This window comes from Pyrus communis, chromosome 9 (genome assembly GCF_963583255.1).
Source record: "Pyrus communis chromosome 9, drPyrComm1.1, whole genome shotgun sequence".
Lineage (NCBI taxonomy): Eukaryota > Viridiplantae > Streptophyta > Magnoliopsida > Rosales > Rosaceae > Pyrus > Pyrus communis.
In genome coordinates, this window is record NC_084811.1 from 10,037,040 (window position 1) to 10,052,730 (window position 15,691).

General features: G+C 36.0%; 1 protein-coding gene across 1 annotated transcript; it reads left to right on the forward strand.

Moving 5' to 3' along the window:
* Positions 1–14,486: 14,486 nt before the first annotated feature.
* Positions 14,487–15,125, forward strand: LOC137744070 (defensin-like protein CAL1). Its single transcript, XM_068483932.1, has 2 exons — positions 14,487–14,625; positions 14,707–15,125. The coding sequence occupies exons 1-2, from the start codon at positions 14,562–14,564 to the stop codon at positions 14,910–14,912; spliced, it is 270 nt and encodes an 89-aa protein (XP_068340033.1). The 5' UTR covers positions 14,487–14,561; the 3' UTR covers positions 14,913–15,125.
* The last annotated feature ends 566 nt before the right edge of the window (positions 15,126–15,691 follow it).

Sequence of the window (15,691 nt, forward strand, 5' to 3'; positions counted from 1 at the left end):
TGCAGCATCTGCCTTCCTCCTGAAATTTCCAGGAATTCTATTGATGTTGCCGTTAATCTTAGAGGTATATTTTCCTAAATAACTTATTTAATTTCCATTCATTTAAATTTTTTTGTTTGTAGTTTATAATTGTTGTGAGTTTATGTATTTGTATGCAAACATTTTTGTATGGATGTACAAAAAATGGTTTGTAATGTTCATATAGCTTAGTTTCTCGTTTGAGAATTAGTTGGATTTTATGAACGGATGCGAAAGCATGATAGCGGTCCAATTAATTATTGAATTGTCCCAAAATTTTGGACAGTTTAAGAATGCACAGTTACATGTTGTATTTTGTGGTTCACGCATTAGAGTTTGAATGTGAAAAATTTGGTAGTATATCTTTGCGTTCTTCGGGTGCATCGTAGTTTTTTTGTATATACGTCATGCACTTGAAAATTGCAGGGAGATGCTACGTAATTTTTCTCACAATCGAACTTTAATGTGTTGGAACCATAAATTACAACATGTAATTGTGCATTCTGGAATGAGATAAGACCCATATCAGAGGCATAAGGAGGCATGTCATAATTGAAGTTGTTGTAACCCTTGTAAATTTTTTATGTTTTTAGGTGATATGGATAAACAGTGGATACATAATCCTAACAGATATGCTGATGATTATTTGGATGGAATAAATCACTTCATTGATTTTGCAATTGCAAACAACCGGGGTTCAACTCAAATTCGGTGTCCTTGTGGAAAGTATAATAGCTTAATGATTGAATATTTTGAAACTGTTTGATACCATTTAGTCAAAAATGGGATAAAGGAGGCCTATACTACGTGGAATCATCATGGAGAACAAATACAACATGCTTCATCCTTACACATAACTTGAGCAGTAGAGACAGTTGAATCTGTTGTTGACCTAAATGAACAAATTATAAACATTATCAATGATGCTTTTCCGAAGCTAGTTCGAATACGAATGTGGAAGTAAAAGATGACGTCCCTCCCACCATGGACAATGAAGCATTTGAAAAACATGAAAAACTATTAAAAAGTGCCAAGCAAGAATTATATCTCGATTGCAAAGGATTTTCGGCGCTCACAACCATTGTTGAGTCGATGCATGGCAAAATAAAGTTTCGTATGTTGAACCAGTGTTTTGATTACTTGTTGCGGGTTTTCAAGAGGATACTTTGCCTGCCTAAAGATCATAAAGTACAAAGAAGGTGCTGAACGGTCTTGGATTAGGATATAAAAAAAATTCATGTGTGTAAAAATAATTGCATTTTGTTCTACAAAGAGAATAAAGTTTTAGATAAATGTCCTGCATGTAATGAGTCGCAGTTTAAAATGACCACTCATAATAGAACATAGAAGATTCCAAAAAAAATTATGCGCTATCTCCCATTAAAACTCAGGTTGCAGCGATTATATATGTTGACGCACATTGCAAGCGACATGATATGACATAAGGACAGATGAGTAGAAGACGATGTTATGAGACATTCTATAGATGGAGAGGCATGGAAAGAGTTTGATTGGCTGTACCCCAATTTTGCACGTGAGCCCTGGAACATTAGATTGAGACTTACGACAGACGAGTTTAATTCATTCGAGGTTCTAAACCAAAACCACAATATTTGGCCAATCATCATAATTCTGTATAATTTCCCACCTTGGAAGTGCATGTAAAAAGAATATATGATGATGACATAATTGATAACTGAAGATCTAGGCACGTCTATTGATGTTTGTTTACAACCGTTGGTCAATAAACTAAAAGAATTATAGGAAAATGGTGTTCCCACGTACGATAAATATATAAGAAAGATGTTCACTTTGCGAGCAACAGTGATGTGGACAATAAAAAATTTTCTTACGTATGCTATGATGTTTGGGTGGAGCACTAAGGGTTATTACGCATGCCCAGTTTGTAAAGAGAACATAAAGTCTGGTTGGCACGCGGGAAAAGTTTGTTACCTAGGAAATCATAGATGGTTGCCGTGGGACCACGAGTGGCGTCAGAACGAGACAGTTTTCTTCAACGGCACAGAGATTAGGCCAAGACCCAGAGAATGGTCTGGAGATGAAATTTTGGCTCTGGTGAATCGTTTGGATTTTGCTTCGTTGGGAAAATCAGTAAGTAGGACAAGACCAAACACATATCTGAATTGGACACACAAGATGAGGTTGTTCGAGCTCTCGTATTGGTCAAAATTAAAATTGAGGCACAACATCAATGTAATGCATGTTGAGAAAAATGTGTTTGATACACTGTTCGGAACTATACTAGACATCGAGGGAAAAACAAATGACATAATAAAAGCTCAATTCGATCTGGACAAAATGGGCATTAGGCCAGGTTTATGGATGACAAGGGATGGAGACATAGCCATAAAGAAGCTTGCATAATTTTCGGTGAAAACGGATAACAGGAAAAAGTTTTTGCAATTTCTATCATCTGTACAATTTCTAGATGGGTATACTTCAAACATCGGCTGTTGCGCAATGTGAATGGAGGCAAATTTTTAAGCGTCAAGAGTCATGATTGTCATGTGATACTTCAAAGCCTTCTCTTAGTGGGAATTCGACATCTTTCGCCCAAAAGATGTGGTGAAGGCGATTATGTTGTTGGCGAGATATTTTTCTCAATTAACTACAAGATCTTTGAGCAAGTCTAATGTTAAACAATTGTGCAACAATATTATTGAAGTGCTATGTAAGTTTGAACAAATATTTGCTCTAGCTTTCTTCATGATGCGAGATTTATACGCACACAAATTAAACCCTCTTTTTATCAATTGTAGTATAGGTGCAAGTAGGGATCGTTCTGGACCGGGGATTAGGAGGGATTGTTAATCACTTGGATTTGACTCAAAAACGTAAAAACACAATATAAAACACTAAACTAGACTCAAAGAATGCAAAACTAAACTTTAAAACACTAAAACAAACCAAAAGACTCAAACATCACCCAAAACACTCAAAACTGCCTTAAAATCACTTTCTGGGCAGTTTTGAGCACTTTGGTGAATTTGGACGAAATTGGGAAATAAAATGAATCAAAACACTTAAAAGCACAATATAAAACACTAAACTAACTCAAAGAATGTAAAACTAAACACTTAAAACATTAAAACAAACCAAAAGACTCAAACATCACCCAAAACACTCAAAACTGCCTTAAAATCACTTTCTGGGCAGTTTTGAGCACTTTGGTGAATTTGGACGAAATTATGTAATAAATTGAATCAAAACACTTAAAAGCACAATATAAAACACTAAACTAACTCAAAGAATGTAAAACTAAACACTTAAAACATTAAAACAAACCAAAAGACTCAAACATCACCCAAAACACTCAAAACTGCCTTAAAATCACTTTCTGGGCAGTTTTGAGCACTTTGGTGAATTTGGACGAAATTGGGAAATAAAATGAATCAAAACACTTAAAAGCACAAACTAAATTGATTTCTAACTAAATTGGACATTAAAGTAAAGGGGGATTTAGATTTATACGAAAATTGAAATAACAAAACAAGTTAATAAACGAAACAGATTGTAAAACGAATTTGATGGAATGGAATGAATGGATGATAGAATGGCTAAGGGGTTCATCTCCATACATGTTATACTTGCATAATAAAATGATTTCCAATTGCATTTCAATAAACCATGAAACTCAACACCCCGGGTTAACCGTGATGCACTAATTAACCTTCAAATCTTCCTAACGTTATTGAATTGGATGATGCATGCGACAATTCAAAACATTCCCCACAAGTCCTCAACATGAATGCATAGAAGAGGTACAAGCAAGAATCATTACGCTCTATGAAAATTATAAGTGTTGACGAGGCATTCGTTACTATGGATTGCATGAAACTTATGCCAAGAATTCATTTAACGCGATTGTTTATAAGCAACCTCCACTACTTATGAATATAAGTTCATAACGATTAGGTGAAACTCACTTATATTCTAGCGTCATATTCATGCATGAAAATTAAGTGTGCACTCTCAATGAACATACATAAATAAGTTATCAATCAAACAGTTAAACGAATTGAATCCATAACTTATGAAACGCAATTAGAAGTAATCAAATCAAAACGCAAGCATAAACATATATTTCAAATTACCCCCTAGCAAAGGGGGGTTTAGTTCCTTATGATACAAAACAAAGAGAATCAAAGAAACACCTAAACATTCCAACAACTCAAACTTGAATTGTATGAACGTTTAGGCACTCTTCTCTTCCATGCCTCATTCGTACAAAACATAGAGTATTGAAATTAAACATAGAAATCAAAGAAACACCTAAACATTCCAACAACTCAAACTTGAATTGTATGAACGTTTAGGCACTCTTATCTTCCTCTTCGTTGTAGCACAAGGTCTAAGGATAGTTTGATGGTGTGAATGGTTTGGGTAGTGGTGGAGGAATGGAACGATGGTGTTTGGATTTGTAGGGAAGGGCACGGCACAAGGATGGTTTTATGGTCTACATTTCTGCAATGGATGAGTGTATATGAATTGAGGTGTGTATGGAAGAGTGTATTTCTGGAATGGATGAGTGAATTGTGTTGTGAATGGAATGTGTATGAATGAGTATGAATGAATTGTGGCTACAATGCATGCTTATTTATAGGTGAAATGGGGGGAACATGACAGCTAGGAGGGAATGTGGCTGCATGTTTGAATGATTAAAGGATGCATGTGGGTTGGAATTGCATGTGCAATGAATATGTGGCTGCATGTGCAAGGGGACAATCTGAAAATGCATGTGAAAGCATGTGTTGGCTGCAATGATGAAATGGATGGGAGTGCATGTGGCTTAATTAATTAAAGGGAGTGCATGTGCAATGTTTTAAAGGATGGAATGCATGTGAATATGATGGAAATCTGATTTATTTGAAGATGCATGTGCAATGAAGTGGAATGACAGCTAGGTTATGATGATGAATGCATGTGGCTGATTTATGAATGATTATGGTTGCATGTGGGTGGAAATGCATGTGGGAATTAAAACTAGAGTGAATGATGATGAATGCATGTGGATTAAAGAGAGAGAATGTGGTGTAATGATGAAGTGGAATAAGTGCATGTGGATGTGGCTGATTTGATTTATGGAAGATGCATGTGGATTAAAGATGAGTGAATGATTATGGGTGCATGTGGATGAATGTGCATGTGCAAGGTTGATGTTGTGATAAGTGATAAGTGTATGGTTATGATAAGTGTATGATATGATAAGTGAATGATATGATAAGTGAATGATATGATAAGTGAATGATAAGATAAGTGAATGATATGATAAGTGGATGATAAGATAAGTAAATGATATGATAAGTGGATGATATGATAAGTGATAAGTGATAAGTGATAAGTGATATGATATGTAATGATATGTGGGAGTGTGGCTGAAATGAAGGAGTGGAATGTTGGAATGTTATGCACGGCTAAGGAAATTGGAAAGGTTTAAATGTCCTAAAACTAAAGGGAACAAGGTTCCAACACTTTGGTCTTCAATTAGGTCTTCAATTTCGTCCAACACTTTGGCGCCAAGCATAAGCTATCCATCCTTAGCCCAAAAGTGCTCCAAAAGTCTCCAAAATGCATCTTTTTGCTCCTCTAGCCCTTTGGACCTACAAACACACGAAAATAGCTTAAAGGACTAAAATAACTAAAGAAACATAACGTAAATGCACGAGAACAAGCCATTTAAGTCGCATGAATATGCTCCTATCACTTCACAAGCACGATTCACGTCATAATTCACTTGTCGGAAGAGGCACTTCGCACTTCTAGCCAGACTCATCAACTATCGATGGATGTATCCGATATAAAGGTATTTATTCGCCATAAATGCTTTAGTTCGTGATGTATGTACAATTTGACTAATTTTACACACTTGTTTACTGATGCAGACCACTGGGTGAATTAATAAAAAGTACGGAATAAGGCAAAGCCTGAATGATCAATTGTGGAGGCATGGGTTGCATTTGAGTCGCTTACATTTTGTGCAATGTACCTAAGATGTTGAGACTATGTTCATTCGACACAACACAATAATGACAATGTTGTGGGAAGTGAAAAACTTTCTGTTTTTGCCCAAATTGCATGACCTTTTGGCTAACTAATCAGAGGGGAGTCGTTTAACAAAATGGAGATGGAGGTAACACATTGGTTTGTACTTAACAATTGTGATGAGACAATTACCTACCTAGATGAGCATGAAGAGTTGATGAAGCGGGAACATCCTTCACATTTATATGTCAAAAAACACCGTGAATTGTTTCGTTGTTGGTTTCGTGACAATGTAAGTTGTTCATGTTTTGGGTTATTTGCATAATTATAAATGGTAAACTAACACGTCAACTTTTTATCATTAATTTAGGTGAAGAAATTGAAGGACATGAATTCGCCCGCTTACACTGAAGAATTGTACAACTTGGCTATTTGGGCCCCTAAGCGCGGAATTGTACTTCGGTTGTCATGTAAACAGCATCAAGATTTTGGGAGTTGATCACGATGACAAGCTGTGTACACAAAATAGTGGGATACATGCGAAACCCCGCCCCTAAAACTAAGTGTAATTTCACAAATTTTAAATAAAAATGAAATTACCTTTATGTCCTTAACTTTGCCCAATCCGGATCTCTTATTTTGGATTCCCTCTCTAGTTCTCGTCATCTCTTTGCCTACCACATGGTAGACCCCCTTATTTCTCATTCTCTCTTCTCCCCGATCACTCTTTCTTTCTCTCTCACTCGGATCTCTCTCACTCTCACAAAACCCTTTCTCCTTCTCCCCAATTACACTCAACCACCCACACACCCAATTTGACAAATGAATGGTGACGACGCTCTTCCTCCTTTGTCTTTGTGAAGCACGAGACACCCAAAGTCTACCCAAAACTCCTCCGGTGAGCCGTGGTGTTCGAGCTTGAAGTCCGACGAAAGTGATAAACCTTCATTCTTGTCTCTATTGTCATTTTAAAGGGTAGATTGTAGGTTATTTTGGCATGTCGGTGTCAACCGGAGCTTGGGAGGCTTCGACCTTCGTTCTCGAAGGAACCAGGTCGAAATGACCTATACCTGTGGACTCGAAACCCAAACCCATATAACCCAAGCTCGTGGGTCATACTAACTCGGGCCATTGGCCTGCTAAATCTTTAGCCCAAAACTTAAGGGCTTTGGCCCTCTGAGCTTTAAACCCAAAACCCTATAACCCTATGCCAGGCTTTCAAGCCTAGGCCTGTTGAACCCTTAAAACCCTTTGAACCCTAGGCCTTCAAGCTGAGATGACACGGGCCTTTGGCCCATTAAAACAAGGCCTCTGGGCTATAGAACCCGACCCAGTTTTGAGGCCTAGCCCACTGAACCCAAGCCTAAACCCAGAACCGGCCCAAAGCCTAAGCCCAGCCGTGTGTGGATGACACGTGGGTGACTTCCAGTGCCGGCGCATGGAGTACACGCACCACCGTTCACGGCAACGTGTGGCCGCCACCTTGCTGCAGCGCATGCGGCGCGTGCAGCAATGCATAGGGTTACCTGCGGTCCCTTTCTATGTTTTTTGACGTCCTAAATCTGTTTTTGACATCCGTTTTCCCAAATTCAGTTGTTTAGTAAGGTTTTATTCATTGGACCTTTTATATGCTTAGGTGCGTTTATTAGCGGCGTTCCCGTCATTCCTATTTCATACGGCTCTTTGACAACGGAGTATCTGTGATTAGACCCTTTCTAAAATGCATGTTTTAATAGTAGAAATACATACATGAAAAGCATGATTTAATGGTTATGTTTTACGAAACATTTTATGAGTAAATTAGATTTACACTTTATGATTATCATGCTTTACTAAGAATATTTTGGAATACCATACTTTATCTAATTTGTGTTCTTTAAGTATATATGAGGGATGACTATATATTATTTATGAAGTTTTTACACTTCTTTGTAGTATATATGATGGATGACTATATGTTATGAAGATGCTTTTGAGATATATGGATTTATGTTGGAAAGACTTTATTCAATGTTTTTGTGCCTATATAATGGTCACTGTTCTGCCTACGGGCGAAGATACTTGTTTATTGGTTTCGGGCTGGGAGATATAGTTATTGGCTTTGGGCTGGGAGATATAGTGATTGGCTTCGGGCCGGGAGATATAGTTGTTGGCTTCGGGCCTAGAAATGTAGTACCACGAGCCACTATGATACCACTACGTACACATTATACGATATATGTTTTATGAAGGTTTTATGGCATGCTAAGGTTTTCAGAAAACCTATTACACATTATGCTATTGATTTTCATAAAACTTTGGGGGTTAGTATGTTGATAACTGTTTCAGTGTTATATATATATATATATCAACTTCGTCCACTCATGTTTGTTTTGCGCCTTCTCAGGACATAGGAATAAGGCTTACGATCCGAGCTACAAGGTATTCCCCTACCAGTGATATCGTGGCATTATCTCTATTTTTCCATCATTGTAATAGCACATTCCGTTGTATTCTAAATTAGATGTATGCTCCGAACATGTCATGCACTATCACTATCTTTATCATTGTTGGCAGTTGAATATTATTATATTATTTTATGTAGTTCGAACGAAATTTATATGCATGTTTTACACGTTCTTAGCATATACATTCATCAAATGGCTTGTGTCACCCTCGGGTGTCGGCCAGCACGTGGTCATCTCGATGTCCCCTGGACATCAGGATCGGGGCATGTCAGTACATGTCCCGAGTGTGGGCGACATTGCAAACATTGATTTCTATGGAAAACTTACAAGTGTTGTGCAATTGCTTTACAAAGACTGCTGTTAAGTTATCCTGTTTAAATGTTGCAGGTTTGATACAAACCCACGTAGGGTTAAACGTGTTAAGCAAGACGATGGTTTGCAGTTAACACAAACAAATGTTGGTATAACGACAACCCCTACATTTTGGCAATGATGACCAAACAAATTTTCTATATAGATGACCCTAAAGGCGGGAGGGGATGGAAAGTAGTCCAGAAGATTGAGCACATAGGGTTGTATGATATTCCAGACCGAGATATTGCTAACAATGATGATTATGGTGACGTTGCTGGCCAACAACTGGAGACTTCAACTGAACTTGGTGCAGATACACTATGAGATATGATTATTGTACAAGAAATCGAAATACCGATCGACTCTATTATGATTGACCTCGGGGATCTATCGCGATACAGTGCACCTGATTGTGCAAACGACGATGTTGACATACCTACAGACAAGGAGGAATGGGAGTCTGAATTTGATGAAAATGACGATATTTATTCTAGTGCAGACGAGGATTAATGAAAACTTGTGATGTAAATGTAATGATATTTATTGAATGGTATTTATTTTGTGTACAAACAAAAGTTTCCTTTAAAATTTGTAAAAAATTAATTAAACAAACAAAATTATTTATTTATTTAAACAAAAAAATAAATTAAATTTACAAATATGCGTGACGACATTTTGGAAATTTTTGTCCCGTAAATATTTAAAAATTAAAAATTGGACGCGCGATGAAAATTAGAACACCCTCGTTGTGCAAACATATAAAAATTTGATTTTTTTGGCGAAAATTAGGCGTGTTTTTATTTTGGTGAAGCTCACAGACTCTATCTCTCTCATTCTTTGCGAAGCTCACTCTTCTCTCTCTCTTGCTCGATTCTCTCTGAATCTCACTCTCCTCTCTCTCTCTCTAGATTCTTTCCATCTCTTGCTCTCATCACTCACTATCTCATTCTCTGCCTCTCTCCCTCTCTTGCTCTCTCTTTTTTTCAATCTCTCTGTCACTTTCTCCTTCGCACTTGATATCTATCATTGCACTCTGACGCCACGCCATCTCACCACCGCCGCAACATTACTAAGTAAGCACCTAATATCTCTTAATTCACTCTCCCTTAATTCAATTATTTATTAGTGCAATTTTTCATTTGTTCTATTGAATTTTTTAATTAGAACAAATAGGGATTTATGGTTTCGAATTAGGAATCCTGGGTTTGGGTTTTCGAATTGAGAATATTGGGTTAGGACTTTTGAATTGGGAATCCGGAGTTTGTATTTTATTTTTCATTTTTTTTTGGCTATAAACAAAACTGGGTATCGAATTGGGAATCAAATAGGGGTTTCAAACTGGGATTAGCAACTAGGAAGGAGAGGCAGTCCCAAAGGAGAAAAGCGCACTATGGAGTTTTTGGGAAATTGGTAGATTCTGATCAAATAAGGGTTTTGAATTGGGGTTAGTTATCTGTGTAAGAATTATTAATTTCTTTCTTCATATTAAATTGCAGTTTTTGATTTGTGCAAGTACGATTTCATTGTATTTTTACAACTACCTTCTTTTTAATTTGGTTGTTGAGTAATCCAAACACACAAATTGAGAGCATTACTAATATATATAGGCCTGGCCCAGGCCTACTACGGGCAGGGCGACTGTCTGGGGTCCAAAAAAATTGGGGACACCAAAATCATTAGGGTGGTATATTTATATATGTTTTTATAAGAGTATAAATTTATAAAATTTGGTTTAGTGATAAAGAAATTTAACTAGAACTGATGGTTTTGTTGTTTAAAATGAATGAGGAGGTCTTAAGTTCAAAACACCTTGTGTGCTTATTTACATTTCAACTTTTACAAATTTCTTTTCATAACATTATAAATTTATAAAATTTAGCTAAATGATCAAGAAGTTTAATTAGAAGCAATGGTTTTTGTTGTTTAAAATTAACGACAGGTCCTAAGTTCGAAATGCTATGTGCATGTTTATTTTTTTCAATTTTTTCAAATTTTTGTTTGGTTGTTTATTTATTTACTAGCTAGTAGCTATGTGGGTTGCTATTTTTAAATATCCGTTCCAATTCAAGTCTAATCTTCAGTAAAGAGTAATGCGTATACTAAATTTTTAGACCAAATTTGCAAATAATATTACGTGTCATCAAAAGGTTTAATTTGGTGTTCATTCATTATTTATACATATCCTTAAAGACTCAAAAACATTAATATTTTTTTAGTCTTATATTGACGAGGTTAGTAAATAAGAAAAAATGACTTACGATTTATACAAAAACACTTTAAAAGTTCAAATGGAAAACAAAACTCATAATCTATCTACTTGAAAGACCGAAATTTTTTAGTTTCCTTCTCTTGATACAAAATAAATTAATTATTCCGTGTTTCTAAATTATTGAGTTTGAAGTGTTTTTCTAAATATAATTTTATTGATGTCTTATGTGTAAAAACAAATATATTTTTTTATATGAAATGACGGCACATTTTTTTTTATTTGAAACTTTGAAACTTTATTTCGTGTTAATACTTTGAAACTTGAGAGTGGGTTAGAAGTTTTAAAATGAGTTAACGGAAGAAAGAATGTTCTACAGGTTGAGTTTCTGATATTTCAGGATCTTGCTCAATTGTCAGCACCATTTGGAATCTTATACTAAACACAGATATTTTAGGTTCCGGTAGCAAAGTTTAGTAGCATTGTGTTAATCAATAGAGTTTACATTGTTTGCAGTTTAATTAACTGTCTTTGGCCGATAGATTAACTTCGTTTCCCTTAACAGAGTCATAGGTATGTCTCATACTAAAATCTAAGATCTAGAATTTAAATTTTAATGCTTAATGAGCAAACGTTTATCTATTGAATGAGCTAGTAGGAAGTCCTAAACGGTTGTACATATGGGAAGGTGTTGGAGGAAATTGTTGAAGGTAGTTCATCAATCTTACAATTTCTGCACTTTTGAGTTCATCTATGCATGTTCTTTACGGTGATCAACTTTAACAACATATATACTGCGTGGAGAAATATGATGCAAGTAAGGCCCTTTATGTCACAAACTATGAATTCCAGAATTCAGATAATTATTTCTTACATGCACTAAAAACACAGAGTCTAATTTATATGTTAACTGGTAGTCAATGCAAGAGAGCTTTCTAAGTAGTTTGGATGTTCGGAAAGCCTTTATTAAAATGTCTCATTAAAGAGGAATAGGTAGTAAAGAATAAGAAATAGGGTTTGCTTGATAACTGTTTTGTTTTTAATTAGAAAAATGAAGGGGAAAAGAAAGAGACAAAGGAAACTGAGTAGCCAGATGATAGTTGTGACTGGTGAAACAATCAGAGAAGATAATTTCAACACTATTTTTCGTTTGGGAATGAGTACTATATATGTTTGTGTGTGTGTGAGTGTGTGTGTGTACGTGGATAGATAATATTGATTTGAATTGATTTATATGCTATTTTGCTATTTGTTTCCCTACACCAACCAACCCTTTCCATTCACACATTGTCCCTCCATATATGTTATTGTCTCGAATGCTTTGCCGTAGCTGTATATTCATATAAGTTCACTAGATTTGGTGTTTTGGATCTTTTTCCCAAAAATAGATAAACTTAATTTATCTCTCTCTCTCTCTCTCTCTCTCTGTATGTATGTGCATATATATAGATATCAAGGAAAATGTTATATATTTGACTATTCTTTGTCCATTACTGATCTATTAGCGGATCAGCTACTTAGGATTCATTGCTTATGTTTTTTTTTATAAACATTTGATAGCTTTTAAATGCAAAACATAAACAAAAACATGTTGGTGTTGGTGGATTATGTATATTATGTGCCATGTAATATACTCTAATAAATTGACTAAAACTAGTGGAATGTGACTTTTTTATTTATTATTTTTGTAGATGTCAAACTTAATTTCAAACTGCTAGGCAGCTAGTAGGGTCAGTTAGACACCTTCTTTAGCAAATATTGCTGCTACCACTTCCTCACCTGATATGGGCATGACGGGTGTGTCTCTGGTCACGCTTTTCGGTCCAACTGTGTCTCCATGTCACATCCCGGCCCGAGGCGAAATCATTTCCCGGGCCTGCTCCACCACCGTAGCACGATATTGTCCGCTTTGGGCTTACCATTCCCTCACGGTTTTGTTTTTGGAAACTCATGAGCAACTTCCCAGTGGGTCACCCATCATGGGATTGCTCTCGTGCGCTACTCGCTTAACTTCAGAGTTCCAACGGAACCCGAAGCCAGTGAGCTCCCAAAAGGCCTCGTGCTAGGTAGGGATGGGAATATACATATAAGGAAATATGTCGGTCTCGTAGGCAAGGGCATGTTCACCGGGGGCTTGGGAAAGTTCTCATTCGGGACCCATCTGCCTCCTCCTCCAGGTAGAGAATAAAAGAGATCAAATCACTAACATCTGAAGTGGTGGACCTAAAGAAGCAGATTGCCGCCTAGCAGTCTCAACTTGAGGCCTAAAGCAATTTGATGAACCAAATTCGTCTCGCCTTTCAAATCTCTGGCATTCAGTTCCCCGACGTTGAACTAACTCCAACAATGACCACCCAGTCCCTCGTAGCAACAGATACGACCTCCTAGCCCCTCAACGCAGCAGCAACACCACCAACAGGCGATTATGACGTGGACGACTACATATTGTAGTTTTTTTTAATTATTGCAAATTTTAGAATATTTTTTTCCGTTGTACATACATTTTCAATAATTTTTTAATTCAATACTCTTCTTTACATTTTATGTTTTTAATTTCATTAAATTAATTTAAATTACATAAAACAATATTATCAACATTCCAAAGGAAAAAAAAAATAAATAATAGTTTCGTCGCTCGGAGGTTCACTCACAACGAACACTCATTCATTGCTCTTTGTTTCATGCAACAACCACCAATTCCATCGCGCAACATTCATTTCGTGCAATGAAGAACTTTCCTCCGTCGTGCAATGTCTGACCTCACGAGCTTTGCGCGACAGAATTTGTGCGACGTCCTCTTAGCCACCCAATTGTTTCGGTGACCGTATTTGCCTTTGCGCGACAACTGTCACTTCGTCGCCCAAGAAGTTATGCTTAGTAGTGTTTATCTGTCAACAAATTTAAGTCTTTGTAATGCCCTACGTTTGGAATACAAGTCATTATCTTTTCCTCAACGATTCTACTTTAACATTCATTTTATTAGGATTAGCCAAATTACCTAAAGCAACGTAATATTCCTCTCCACCTAATGTGCAAACCCTAATCTATATAATTTAGATTAATTTGGTACAGATAGACTAAAATTTGTGTAAAAAACAATTATATTGTTATAAGAACTATGGCCTTTTATGTGAATATATATATATACACGCCGCCTCATTTACATAAAAAAATGTGAATAATAAGTCAAATATGCTTAAAACCCAAATATTCTTTTTAAAGCAAAAGTTAAATGTGCTCGAAAACGAAACCCTAATGTGCATAGAAAAATGTATGGCGGAGAACTTAGTCAACAAAAATAGGAATTTGGTTTATGGTGACTCTTAAGTTGGAAATTTAAATTGTGTATTTTGGGTATGGAGTTACCTCACTTTATGGAGATCGATCTTCTTTAATATGGACTAAAACCCTATATAATAAGCCTTGCATGGTTATTGTTCTTTGCATCAGCGTCTGAGATCTCTCGTATCATACATAAGCACACACATAAAAACAAGTGGATCAAGCACACACTCACATACACACAGATTCAAATGGAGTGTTCAATGCGTCTTGTTTCAGCTGCCTTCATTCTTGTCCTGCTTTTGGCCGCTACCGGTAATTATACCTCTTTTTAATAATTAATTTTTTATGATGTTTCGAATAAAGCATCTTATTCAACAAAAAATTGATCTTTAGAGATGGGGCCAATGGGTATTGAGGCAAAGACTGAGTCGATCAAGGCAGTTGAGGGAAAGATCTGCGAGGTTCCGAGCACCCTGTTCAAGGGGTTGTGCGTTTCATCTAACAATTGTAAACACACCTGCAGAAAGGAGCAATTCACCAGAGGCAAATGTATTGGCGATGGCCTCACTCGTAAATGCGTGTGCACCAAAAAGTGCTAATTATTTTGTTAAAAAAAAAAATATAATATGTGTAGAGACCGTGCTTGTCTAATGCGATGGACAGATATGGTCATGTATCCACATGGTTTCTTTTGCTAATAAATTGAATGACCCTGCATGGATCATTAGTCATATGTCTAGTGTAGTATTTTCACAGCTCCTTACTTACTTTTAATTGCCTATTGTCCTGAAATGCTAATAACAATATGTTTTTTTTCCGTTTTGACAAGGCATTTTGTTGAAAAATTTCACTTAGTGTACTTGGATTCAACACATTACTTTAATTTGTGTCACAAAGATTTATTTAAGTCACATTGTCGATTTTAGATATACTTTTTTATCCGCTGCTTCTGTTGTATTAAGTTCTTTTGACTTTTAAACCAGTAGTAATATATGTAAGACAAGGTGAGGTTGACGCACAAGAAAAAAGTTAGGAAAAGGTTCAAAATTGCCAAATCAACTTTTAAGCAAAGACTTAATTGTTTATTTATTTTATTTTAGAAGAAATAGTCCTTAAAGATTAATATTTTCTTGATAACATTTTAAAAGACTCTTCCACATTTTTTTTCTTAAAACACTCTCAAAATTTTCTCTCACTTTTTTGCATAGTATACGTGGTATTACCAAGGACGGAGCCATCTTGGGCCAAAGGGGTGGATGCCCTAACTTAGTTTTTTTGTGAAAAAACTGTACATATTGCATATAATAATTTCACGTGATAGAGCATTTTCAGCTATGAAATTTCTAAAAGATTAATTGAGAAATTGTAAGAAAATTAA

Coding starts and splice junctions, on each gene's coding strand:
- LOC137744070 (XM_068483932.1), top strand. CDS start 14,562: ATGGAGTGTTCAATGCGTCTTGTTTCAGCTGCCTTCATTCTTGTCCTG. Junction 14,626..14,706: donor CCTGCTTTTGGCCGCTACCG/GTAATTATACCT, acceptor ATTGATCTTTAG/AGATGGGGCCAATGGGTATT.